Source organism: Pleurodeles waltl, chromosome 5 (assembly GCF_031143425.1).
Source record: "Pleurodeles waltl isolate 20211129_DDA chromosome 5, aPleWal1.hap1.20221129, whole genome shotgun sequence".
Lineage (NCBI taxonomy): Eukaryota > Metazoa > Chordata > Amphibia > Caudata > Salamandridae > Pleurodeles > Pleurodeles waltl.
The window spans coordinates 1,416,178,107-1,416,191,760 of record NC_090444.1 but is presented as its reverse complement, the minus strand read 5'-3'; the positions used below and the strand labels follow the sequence as shown (position 1 = coordinate 1,416,191,760).

Sequence of the window (13,654 nt, the reverse complement as noted above, 5' to 3'; positions counted from 1 at the left end):
GACACAAAATAGGAATGGAGCAACGGAGCTGTTTGTCAGGGCAGGCACCCTGGAGCACAGAAGATAGCCGTCACACCTACGCAGGGAGCAGCCGTACTCCATGAGGGCATGAGCACATACTGACTGCGCTCGTGCCCATAAATCACCTCAACTGAAGAAAACTAGAAGGCAAAAAAGTCGATTCTGTTTTCATTCACAAAACCCTTCCATAAACTACCTTAAATAAGGCACAACTTCAGTAAATTAAACGTTTACTTAGCTGGGAGATCACTTTTTTTTTTTTAGAAATGTCAACTTAGGTTCTTCTTAGGCTTGAAAACCTAGAACATATTTTATAACAATTACTCGCACTTCAAGTTTAAATAAAAATAACTAGGGAATAGGTTCGGGGGCGGGGCGGGGGCAGCTGTTCACACCCCTAATGTTTTTCTGGTAAATAGTTGGGTACGGGTGCTTTCAGTCGGTTATGGAGAGGCGTCTATAAGATTTCACAAGGAATTTTCACATATCCACAGACAAAAACGCATACACCGTCTCTCCCTCTATTTGTTTTGGAAGTCTTCAAAAATGTTGGTAATTTAAAAAAAAAAAAAAAAAGTTTTTCTTTCACCTAGTACCCCCACCGCTCTCAGGCGTCCCTCTTGTTCTATCCACCGTGATTCTTGGAAAATATGAAGCTCACACATCCCCAATCTTAGTGACCAAGCTAGGCCCGTGAGAACAACCCAATTGATGAAACATTCTCCCTTAAAATACATTCAAATCGTCTATCTGAGCCGCAGCATTGAGAACGGCAATTCTGGCATGTCGAAGGGGTTTTCGGTGTTTGCACAGTCTGCGTTTTAAAAGCCTCTATGACCTTTAAAGTTGCTGCAGTAGTATCAGAGTCATGCCTAAAGCTAGCCCCTGGTCTTGTCATAAAAATCAAGGTGAACAATTATGCAGACCTTTTGCTTCTTTAGTAGAACGGATTATTAATTAAAATTACCAACCACGTGTCTGTTCCCTAATTCTATATTAGCTTTAGTAATGTATAGGACAACAATTTAGTTACTTGTACGTACTGCATGTATCGACAATGTTTTTACTCTGCAAGAGCCGAAGCTACAATTTACATGATATTGGCACCATCCAATATATGCAAGGATACTTGAGAAATGCCATGTAGTTATTATGATCAAATTGTTGCTTGCGAAATGAAATGACTGGAATGCCATCGTTGACCTCTAGTTTTGTCATAAATTCGTTTTTTTTGCAAAAATTCCGTTATTATTCACGTGATTTATTTCTGTTGCTCTTTTTATTATCTAGGAACTAATCACTGCCTGGTACATAGGATTTTTAGTTCTCATCTTTTCATCTTTCCTTGTCTACCTGGTGGAAAAGGATGCCAATGCACAGTTCTCCACGTATGCTGATGCTTTGTGGTGGGGCACGGTGAGTACTAATAATATTATAGACATTTAAAAATATAACTGTTTACTAATTCTTTAAGTCCTTTAAGAATACATTGTAATGATATTATTTTTGGCGCCTCCGGATGCTGTTCACTTAGTCGCATATGAGTAGAATGGATTACTGTAGAGAAGGCCAACCATTTCACAATCTAGAGTGGCTCAGCGAAATGCATATCATGATACTGGGGGCCTGATTTAGAGTTCAGAGGATCCCATTTCGCCGAAATATACATCTAATTATTTCCTGTGGGATTTACATTTGGGTGGACCATTGTGACGGAGTAACCCAAAAGTCGCAATCTAAATCAGGCCTGAGTTAGAATCAATATGTTTTTGTAGAAAGACTGGTCTACTGCATCAGTCCATTCCTGCTCCCGCCAATCATGGTGGTTACAATATAACACTACTCATATGGACTGTAGGGACCTTGCTTTTAACGGCACCACTCACATGTCATTAACACAGAACTTGTATCTCTTATTAGTAAATTCTAATTAACAGATGAAATTCTATTTGTGTATGTTAGTTAATACTCAGGCCCTCGTGATGGCGGTCTGACAGACTGCCCTATTATGATAGGTAGATGTGCCATGGTCCAACCGCCGGCACCACCAGGTTGCCGCCTATCGGCAGCCTGACAGTCTTGGCGGTCGCAATCCACCAGTGCAGCGCTGCAAGCAGTGATGCCTTGGGAATTACGAGTCCCCTTTCCACCAGCCTTTGCATGGTGGTTTCTCTGCATGCAAAGGCTGGCAGAAAGGGGGTGTTGGGAGAAATGTTGTTTTCGCCCGCTGGCCGAGCGGAAAACTCCTAATAGGGCGGCCAGCATACCGCCAGCACTTATAAAAGACCACCAAAGCCGTAATTAGGGCCTCAGTACCAATTAGGGCTCTAGGCTCTGACTGATGGGTCCTTAATGATAGTCATGTCCAGTTCCTCCTGCTCTGAGAAGATGAATATTAATTTATCAGCACTAGACTGCCAAAGATATATTGGGTGTCATTGTGACTATTACATTGTAGCTGTCACCCTACCTTGTGATTGCTTTTTATCATGGTCATCTTTGGTACCACCATCTATCACAGACACTTCATGCTCAGTTCTGGCTGTTATTGGCTTCATAATATTGTATTTATTTATTTTGTGATGATTTATATCGTACACTTTCAGTTCTGGGGAGGTTGTGGTGCTTTACACAAGAATAGAACTAAGTACAGATTACAGAGGCAATGGTGAAGTACACAACAGATGGTTACAATATTAGGGCAAGTGAACAACTTGCTGATAGGAGAACAGTAGTTACAAAAGAAACAAAAATGTTTCAAAATTTTACTAGATTTACGTGTTTCCAAAATTTAGGAGATTTGTATTCAAAGCACCTTCCACAAGAGGAAGGGCCCAGTTTAAGAGAGGATGTAATGAGAAAACAAAAGTGTTAATTTCTTTTCTGAAGATGAGAAGAACGTGACCTTCTTAGGAGCTCCTCAGAATTGTGTTTGCAAAGGAGAAGGGGCTTGTGTCTCATGTTTTATTTCCTAATTTTCAGACAGACTGTCAATGAGCCCTTGCTTGGTAATGTTGGTTGTCCTTGAGCCCCTATGAAGGAGACATTAATTGCTATGTAGCCAAGTTTTTGCATATGGATGAATTTAAGGGTGACTTTTATACCTGTAAGCCTTAGAGGGATCTTTCGCCAAATGTTTTTTCTTCTCCCCTTCTGTTTTGCTCAATATATTTTTGTTGGCCTTAGGACTAACCAGTGCTAACTTGCTTGTGCTCACGCCCTAAAGTATGTTAACATAGGCTTACATATGATTGGCATACTTAATTTACTAATAAGTCCCTATTGAAGTGATGTACATATACTCAGGGCCGGTAAATTAAATGCTAGCAGTGGGTCTGCAGCACTTATTGTGCCATCCGCTTACCCAGCCCCTTAAAACATGTCTCCGGCCTGATATTGCAGCCTGTGTGCAGTTTTAAACTGCTAATTCAACCTGGAAAAATAAACCACTAGCTAGGCCTAAAACCCGCTTTTTAGTACATATGTCATCTCTAAAGTAGGCCCTAACACAACATAGGGCAGGGTTCAGTTTATCTAAACATGGGCATGTACCTTTAAGAGTTACATGTCCTGGTTGGAAAAAACAATTTTGTGTTCAGGATTACCGCTCCCTTAGGATAACATTGGGTTAATTTATTACCTTTAATAAGTGACAACATTTTGAGAGAAGGTGGAAATACCATGTTTGGTGTGTAAGGAATTGTAATTTAAAATCCTCTTTCATGGTAAAGTCGATTTTTAAGTCACAATTCTGAAAATGCCACTTTCAGAAGGGGTAACCACAAAAGGGGCAGCCCCACTGACCAAGAACCAGGGGCAATGAAATATATATAAACAATGGTTCCAGGAGATTGCCAGTCAATAAATGTGAAAAATTGCAAAAATTACAAAAAACAAGGCACTAAGGTATATGTGTATATCTGACTAAAGAATTGAGAAAAGGTGCCCACACACAGATGTTTTACAAAAATTATCTTAATTTGTTTTTTTTTCTGTGAAAACAATACAATATGAGAACAATTTGTGTTCCACCTATTACACAAACAGATACATTTAGACAATACACAGTGCTAACAAAAGAAAAAGAATGACAAAGGCTCTACAATTCAATCAAACGGTCCATTAAAGATGTAAAAAAATTATAGGTAACAATCTATTTCCAATTTGCTAGTAGAACATCGCTGGTATTTAGACCCAATGAATTCAAGGTCATTATCAGTACAGAGGTAGGTTTAAGCAGAAAAGTCAAAGAATGTCTGGACCATCAATCAAAATATTCTGTCTCCAGGGAGCAGTGGTATACCCTTATGTGCATGCTGGTTATTAGTTTGGAGTGATTATAGCTTGTTGAAGTGATAGGAGGGCATACCACTACTCCCTGGAGACAGAACATTTTGAATTGGATATAACTTCTCTCACTGAGCTTTGCAAGGTTATTGGGCTATTTGGAACCAAGTGGTCTTCCCTTGGAGATGCACTCCAGTTAATTGGATTATAAGAATATGGAGACGCAATAATTTGGATTACGTTTTACTTCCCCTCTAAGTATCGTGAGGTATAAGGGTGTTTGTACTGAGTGGTCTCCTTTTTGTTTATCTTAGGAGACGCATCTGATTGTAATTATTTTGCAGCAACAGCATGTTTTGCTTGGAGCTTTTTCCGGAAGGACTCCTTCAAGACATATTCGTCTGATCTCGTGCTTTGATTGTTGGTCTAGATACTCTTCGGCTTTTCTGCTCAAAACTAACTCTGTGCTGATGATCACCCTTTCCATCTTGGCAAATTGAGAATGGGTTGTTACCCATACTTTTTTCCGTGGTGCAAGGGTGCCTGTGTTGCATGCAGGATTGTTTTTGTGCAGGAAGGCGCACCTTCCTGCACAAAAACAATCCTGGGAGACATTTTCCTATTTCTACGTGTGATGTAGAAAGAGGAAAAACTAGGAGAAATAGGGATATTTTTTCTTGTCACACCTCCCTTGGAGAGGCGTAAGGTTTTGGCATATCCCCAGGTTTACAAGGTCTTGTAAATCTGAGGATGCATCAAAATCTATGGGTGGTGTGGGGGAACACCCACTGCAATGCCCATGGAATGCTTCCCTAGTGCAGAATAGGGCAACAGAGTGATTTGAACTGCCTTGCCTTGATCCATATTAATGAGGCCCTTCAAAGTCATGCAAAATGGCTTTGCATGGCTTCATAAATATGATTTAGTGATTTATGCTGTTGTTTGATTCTCAAAAAGCGATGCAACTGGGATGCAAGACCCTTGTAAATATAGGCCTAAATGTTCAGCTAAAGTTAGGCTTATTTAACTGAATGTAGGCCTTAATTCTTAATTGTGTTTTGCCTGGATAGTGTGTTCTTTCCTTTGCAGGTGCATTTCAGGGCTTCGTTAGCTAGTGAAAAAGAGAATTGTCTTATGTATTAGTTTTGTTGATAGTAAGGTTTGAGAGAATAAATCTTGGCAAGAGACGTTAAGAGTTAATGAGCAGCTGAAGCTTCCTTTTCATCCTGTACCAGGAGCATAGGCTTTTTCCTGGATCTGTGGGATGAGAAATTCAGGGTGTGTTGCGAATGCAGACAATGGATCCGAAGCTGACTTTTCCTTCAAGGGGAGGAACCGATAACTTTCATGTTGGAGTTTCTGCTTGTTTTAATTGATGCTGTTAGAAGTTAAGACAGACTTCCCTTAGACATTGAGGGGTAGAGACCTTTCTGCTTCCATTCTTCTTGCAAGTGTGAAGCTTTTGCTAAACACGTATTCTTTTTTCTGGAAGATTTATACTGAAGCCTTCATTATGCTGATACCTTCTTGCATTTCTAAATTTCCCTAAACTCCATCCAACCATCCTTAGTGCTGATTTAGAATTCTGACTAAATGATTTTATAATTATTTCATGTTTAGAAGAGAGAGAGAGCGCAGGGGTTTCTTTATGGAGCACCTATTTCCAATTCTAAGTTTCTGCACTGCTGTATATGTTAGTGCTTTGTATCTTAATTTGATACAAAGGAAAAACATGCACAGCTGTAAATTTGTACCTTTTGAATAGTAATAACCTTAATTTTCAATTGTTGGTTCTTACTGTGTGACTAAATGGGCTTCACAGAAATCTGATTCCCTCTTCATCTCCATCAACGTAAAAAGATCTGTCCAGTGAGAGATCGAAACACGCTTCATGCGTGCTTGCAAGTGTCAGGGCCTAAAGTATTGAACTACAGACAGCACCACCCACAGCTCCTGCCACTGCTACCGAACGTCAGTCCCCGCTTTACCTAGTAAGCATTTTACTTAAACAAGAGTGACATTTTGCAATACATCAGGTCACCAAAGCAATAGGGATGGCTCAGAAGTACGTGTTTTACCATGTTTAATACATTAAATTGCTAACCGTATATGCTGTGCTCAAGCAAATAGGCCATGTGGTTTACTCTCATAAACATGTGCCAGTGTTTATATAAGTAATTGTGGCGAGCATCCACAAACACAAATTAAGTATTGTTTCTCCCCCACCTTGTCTGAAAACATGATGGTCTATGGCCTACCTGAATATTATATCTAAAACATATCAGCAAATTGTTAAAAAAACAACTATATTAACAATAAATCAAAAAAATAATAATTCATATTTAGGTACTGTCATCATTAAGGTGTTACTTTCACTAAACTATGGGTTTTCAATATATTGGTGGGTTTTCCTTGGGACATTTTGCATTCCTATACCATTCCTGACTTTTTTTTAAATAAAATCTTAATGTTTATAAAACATTATTATTGTGATGATGTCAAAATATGATGTGAACGCTGCCTCAATAGCTGTATAAAGAATAGAAAATCAGTATACTAAATGCCCCATCGCTGTAATACGCAATGGGAACTCCAGGCTTGCTTCCCTGATTAATCAACTGATATCTTGCGTGATTCTTTTTTATTTAATTCATGGTTCTTGCAAAGTGCTGGCAAACTGAAAGGATCTGAAGCTCGCCTTATACTTAAGTAACTTCCATAGTAAAGTATAATTCCCATCATGCTCGCACCAGTGATTCCAGCTGCAGGTTTGCTACAGGTACATGGTGCTCATCTGGTAAGAGGGAGCATTAAACAGCCGTGAGTGTTGAGAACCTCGTTATCACCTGCATAGGAAGCATTTCAAATGCCCAGAGGAGCAGAGTGAAGCCTAATTAAATAGATGCGCTCCTTGTGTGCGATTACTCCAGCCTTCTTCATGCATAGGACCGTAATGGAAACAAAATGCTGCCACTTGAACAGTGGAGAATATAGTAAGTGTTTCAGTGTTGCGAATTGCAACGTTCCCTGTGTCCCTACAAACAAAGTCATTTCTTTCACGGCTATTGTTTAACAAACGTCCTGTGTGTAAAACTGGTATTTTACATAATTTAAACACGCAATTTCTAGTTCGCAGAAGTGCAATGAATGTGTATATAGAGTACAAAGGAATCCTTCCCTGGCACCCATCCCATTCACACACACCTTTATGTAGCACTTTACTAAGGGTATACAGAGATTCTGAATGTTCTGTTTCACTGGTGGAATCTAGGTGGGAGAGTCGAATAAGACTTAACATGTTTTACCAGAGCCGTGCAATGCCTTCATTTCGTAAATCACAAACAATGCGTGGTAAAGGACGTTGTTAAAGTGCCCTTGGCTTTGTCTTTCATAGTGTCAACAAACCTCGAGTTTAACATCTGCATATAGGTCGGAGAATGGAGGAATCGCAGTGCATTTGTAGAAACATTTTGAAAGTAATGTCCAAATCAAAAGATAATAAAATTGCCTCGCCTACTTACAAATAAAAGATCAGGGGTGAGAATTAAATAAAAATACACACGTTATATAATTTAAGATGTAATTCAGAACCGTAATAGTTTTCAATGGCGGCTTATATATGTTTATGGGAGTTACAAATATGCAAGAAATCTGTTCCTTTTTGAGCCTCTAAGAAGGGCATGGATCATTGGACCCCAATGAAAATCGAATCAGTTACTACGACATAACGTGATTTTGTGTTGGTATTTGGAAACTTTTAAGCAGCTCACTAATCTATAGAGAGACCAATCGGAAGGCTGAATCCAATTTGTTTTGCAGAAAGTTGGGTATCTCATGAATGAGACCTGTCTCACACCAACTACTCCAGATAAAAAAAACGTTTTGGGTTCCAGGAAGGTGAATACAATTTACAAGTCTTCATCAACTGCACTTAAGTTAACTAGAAATTCAGTGCATTTCAGCACCTCCCACTGGATACATAGGACCTATTCCAAGTCACACCATCCAAAGGCAAAGTAACTAGCATTCAGAGAGACAACAGTCCCTCATCACAAGATCCCGACACTCTGTTTCAGGATGTTGGCTGGTTCCAAACCTGGAGATAAGAGCTAGCCCATTCACTTCCCAAGTTTTTCCTCCTCAGGTGAATATACATCTTCTTTCCTATGCTTTTCCTTTTCAAATTTTGAACCCTAGAAAATGGTAACACTAGGTAGGACTTGTAAGAAACAATCCAGCTGCACCATTGTAGGAAACTCTAACCAATACTGTTGAAAATAAGGTTATGGGTTGAGGGGGTGAAACCTTACTCAAGCAGTAACCACAATCTCTGTCAGGGAAAAACACAGGAAAACCCCAAATTAAAAAGTGCTTAACCTTCTGGTAGCTTGACACAAAAGCAGTCAGGCTTAACATAGAGGCACTGTGTCTAATATTTATAGCTGGTGCAGACTTTGAAGTAGAAAACGGTTCTGTAGCTTCCTACCCCTCCCTCGGAGGTGCTCGAATTTCATGCCTCCATGGCCTGTGCCCAAGTTGTCTGGCATCACAACAGACTAGTGTCAAACCTTTTGTGAGTCTGCAAAGGCAGAGCCTTTGTGATGTCCAAGTGTGGTAGGTGACAGCCATCCCCCAACAAGTTAGAGCTGGTCCATCTTGCCAACATCTGTGCTCCTTTTTCTCATTGACTAGGAACAACATACAAAGACCAATGGCTAGCTCTACCTAGTCATGTAATCCAGGAAACAACCGGAAGGCACCAAATGATCAGGACTAGAAAATGCCAACTTTCTAAAAGTGGCATTTTCAGAATTATGACTTAAAACCTGACTTTACCATTAAATAGGTTTTTAAATAATAATTCTTCAGATACCGACCTCAACCTTCCCACCTGCTCCCAATTGAATGCTATCACATATGAAATCTATTGAATTATGCCAAAGAAATCCTATGAGAGAGGAAAGCCTTGCAGTAGTGAAAAACAAAGGGAAGAGTTTTTCACTACCAGGGCATGCAAAACTTTAAAGTTCATGTCCAATGTATTAGATGCCCTGCACCCTGCCCTATGGCTGTTCAGGCCTACCCTAGGGGTGACCTATATGTACTAAGAATTAAGGTTTTGGCATGACAAAAGGCTTATTTTACCAGGTCGAAATGGCATTTTAGAACTGCACACACAGGCTGCAATGAGTTTTAAAGGCTACCCATGTGGGTGACCCAGTGAGTGCTGCAGGCCCACTGGTAGCATTTAATTTGCAGGCACTGGATACATGTAGTACCACGTTGCTAGGGTCTTATAAGTAAATTAAATGTTCCAGTTGGGGACAAGCCAATATTACCATGTTTTAAGGAGGTAGCACAAGCACTTTACCACTGTTTAGCAGTGGTAAATAGTGCAGCCTCTTAAAATCAGTAAAAACAGGAGGTTGGAAGGCAAAACGTTGTGAAGAAACCACACCAAGATGCCAGGTCCAATAAATAGTAAAATATTTGCCACCTATGTCTTTCCTGAAAAATGATAAAAGGGAAGCCATTCAGGATTTTCTTTCAAGCTGCAGTTAAATTGCATATGAGAGATGAATACCTCCGTGCAGAAGTCCACTCCCAGGTGAAACATCTACAGCAACTCATTGTTTCCATTCAAAAAGTGCAAAGGTATTCTTGACAAAAAATTGCATTCTTACCTTTAGGTGTCTGCAGCTGTTACCACATGCCATGGTACAGCGGCCTTAGCCATGCAATTCCCAACGATCACTTACCACTATGGATGTCATTTATGAGTCACCAGGGCTCGCAGCTGTGATCTCTGCCTTGCTCCTTCTGACCCCTGGCACTGCATTTGCGACCTCTGGAATGAAAGGTAGCAAAATCAGAGCCAGGAATATGGGCATGGGTTGGGGTTCCAATGTCCATGTTTTTATTACACTAATATTGAATAATAATAATATTCCCTATTATTTTAACAAACAAATTGAGTCTAATTGGCTTGAATGTGACCCTGCTGGCAGATAAGGTAAGTAACAAATGCTTTTAAATTTATTCTTTTTTCACGTGTGTAGGTGAGAGTGCATTTATGTGAGAGTGAGTGTGTGTGTATGTGTAAGCTGGTGTGTGTAAGTGAACATAAAGGTCAAATGGCGTGCGATGTCACTTCCGCTACCCTTGGCCTTTTGCTGAATCGACGTTCATGCTTATCAGTTTGCCATCATTGCCTATTTAGTACTTGAATACTGATGCAGATTCAGTGAGGGGAGACAAAGGGACTAAACAAAAATAGGGCACAGGGCACTAATCCCAAAAGTGATTGTGGAAGTAAAACTATAACAAATATGCAAATAATTACCAGATCTGCAAGTTACTAAATTTTGTGTACCTTAATAGCATGCATTCCTGAATCCCCAGACAAATTTGTGTGATAACATGAGAAGAAGTTGAAAAAAACTCGTCTGAACCGTCTTATAGTTCTGTATTTCCATTTCGTGTTGATACTGAATAGAATGATGCTAACTGTACCTAATCTCTCACTAGCTGAACAAAAAGTAAATTCCGAAAAAGTTATGAGTAAAGATGATTTTAACTTAAAAAAATTCCAACTTGCAAAAATTGTTGCTTCAAATGCAAGAGGAAATTGCACATTTCATACTTGTTATTTGGCTTCAATGAAAAACGGAGGCATGTAAGTACATAGTTCTGTGCCAGAAAGACTTTGGGCCTAATTATGAGTTTGACGGACGGGATAACCTGTCTGCCAAACTCTTGACAGGGTGGCTGCAGCCATAGTGATGACCACCCCACCAGACCTATTAGGAGTTTCCCGCTAGGCAGAGGGGCCGAACCCGAGGTTTCTGCCAATCAGCCTAGCCAGAAACAGGCAGCAGCATTGTCTCTGACTTGTAATCGAGCCGGCAGGAATGCTGTCACCATCAGGGTGCACCAGCACACTCGCAATGGTAAGTGTCTGCACAGCAGACAGTGAACATTGCAAGGGTGCTGGGCAGGGGGACCCCTGCACTGCCCATGCCAAGCGCATGGGAAGTGCAGCCCCCCCCCCCCTGTGGTCCCCTGCACCTGTTCTCCACCAGCCATTTCCTGGTGAAACCGGAATGAGAAGACTGGCGGAGAACAACATTGTAATCTGTAGGGCAGCGCTACATGCAGCGCTGACCTGGCAGATTGCTACCTCCACCCGCCATCAACCAGTCAGGATCACCGATCTTGGCAGAGACGGCAGAACTCTGGCAGTCTGACCGCCAGGGTCTTAATGTGGCAGTCGGACCGCCACCACAAGGCTGGCGGTCCTAAGACCCCCAACCTCATAATGAGGCCCTTTGTGTTACAAAATAAAAACTCAAAGTTGAAAGGGTCTACAATAGGCAATTCTTTTGACAAGGCAGCAAAACAGCAGTCGCAAACCAACCATTGACTGAAACATAGCCAAAAGGCAGTGGAGGCTGTACGAAGTCAAAGGCCAGTTTAAATTCCATGAGTAATAGGACGGGAAGCTGAGCTGTGGGTGATTAATGTGTGTGATGTTGTTACGGGTGTGTTATCATGGGAGAAGATTTTGAATTTTTAAAACAAAATATTACTGATGCATGCAATATGAATGGTGTAGTTTTCATTGAATTGGCTAAAAGGTCTGTGATAAAACAGAACATAACGAAATGCAAATACATAATCTAGGATTTCAAAAATCTAAACCGAAATTACGATTTTGTAAATCAACATTCTGTTGGACTAGGAGAAAATGAATGCAATTTGAACTCCTATGAAACTAGAACACCGATAATTATTTCTATTAGTTTTGTTTTGCCTCATCAATGTGTACGAGACAAAACCCACAGATCATTTGTTACAATATTCAGTGATATTCCCCAAGCAGGCAGCGGTTATCCGCACTTGAAGTAAAACTCTTTCTTTGTCTTAATGTGTTTTTCCTTATTCACAACCATGTTTCATTCATGTTTCTTCTAGGAAACAACCTTATTATTCACGGAAACCATGCATTTTCTGAACCGGTTCTTTGTCCTGCATTTTCTAGGTTTTTTGTCAGATAATGTTTTTTCCCTACACTTCTGAAGGCTGGAAACGTTCATAAATAACATTATTTCCAAATAGAATCCGATGTATAGTACATAAATCATTGTATTCAACTAGAAATTAAGAATCACGTTTGTAACCCTCACATAGCAGGAGGCATTAAACCATTTTATTACAGTACCGATATGTAGTGGGAAGTGCACAAGAGCATTACGAGGTTCATTCAAAGTGTTCCTTTGTCAATAGCCTGATGCGATAACTGAGAGTAGAATCTGATAATAAAGTACATTATTAATAAGAATCTCTATTTTAATGAATCGTGGCGTAATCCATCCAAATAAAATACTATCATTCAAGTTAGGTGAGTAAGTGTGAGCTGGAATGTCACCCCTACCGCTGTCCTGAAAGAGATCACCTGAACTTGTTATCATTTATTGGATAGGAAACATTAAGAAGCATGCGCAAGTGTCACAGTAGTATCTACAAGTGAAATTATAAAAGGCGCTTCAGCAAAAACCTAGAGTTTGTGAGCATAAATATTTTATATTAGAAATAAAATTAGCCCTGTTGCCCTGGCCTGGCAGTACCTCTGAGGAGCAAGGTCAAGACTGATTTGCATATGGCTGGGTCTAAACTGAGGTGGTATGGTGGTCAATAAATAATGGATTGGGATGTACTGCTAAGCGGTTGCCAGTGGCTGAGATTAATTGAAGCATTCCTTCCATCATGTTGTTTTGGCTCTTTTAGAAAGTTGACATTATTTGTCCTAACCAATTGGTGCCTGTATCCTGGGTCATATGGCTAGGTGAAGCTGGCAGCTGGTCTTTGTGTATTACTCCTAGACAGTGATACTGTTGCTCTGGGTTCTGCGCCAGCAGTATGCCCGTTTTTTATTTTTGCTTTTTTTGATCCCCTTTTGTTTGTGTTTTTTTACTGTGGGTAAGCCTCACTACATGTGTCTCACTCATGGTAATCACCCAGTAAACAGACTGTGCATGTATACCGCCAGTGCCCACCTTTTAAGATAAGGCCAATGCAACACAGCAAGAGTAAGGGGAACTTGGCGGGGTATACGGGAACATATGCGCACACGTGTGGGCTGCAACTGGGAGATTATTGTTGTGCACAGCCCAGTAACAATTCACAGGTAGCTTGGCGAAATGAGGACTCTGCAGGTATAGGTATTTACCAGGAATAGGCCTCATGGGAATAGTGTACACTATTAGGGAAGGTCAGTATGCTTAACTGTTTTAACTATAGTGACATTCCATTGTACACCTAGGGAGAGAACTGCCTTAGACTGTAG

The 13,654-nt window shown here is 40.4% G+C and overlaps 1 protein-coding gene across 2 annotated transcripts in view; it reads left to right on the top strand.

Annotated features, from left to right (window-relative positions):
* Positions 1–13,654, top strand: part of KCNQ5 (potassium voltage-gated channel subfamily Q member 5) — a 1,862,282-nt gene that overhangs the window by 1,524,892 nt on the left and 323,736 nt on the right. For both annotated transcript variants that reach the window (XM_069235692.1, XM_069235693.1), the window contains exon 5: positions 1,312–1,437. In XM_069235692.1, coding sequence (XP_069091793.1) covers positions 1,312–1,437 — 126 coding nt within the window. The remainder of the gene's footprint in view (positions 1–1,311; positions 1,438–13,654) is intronic.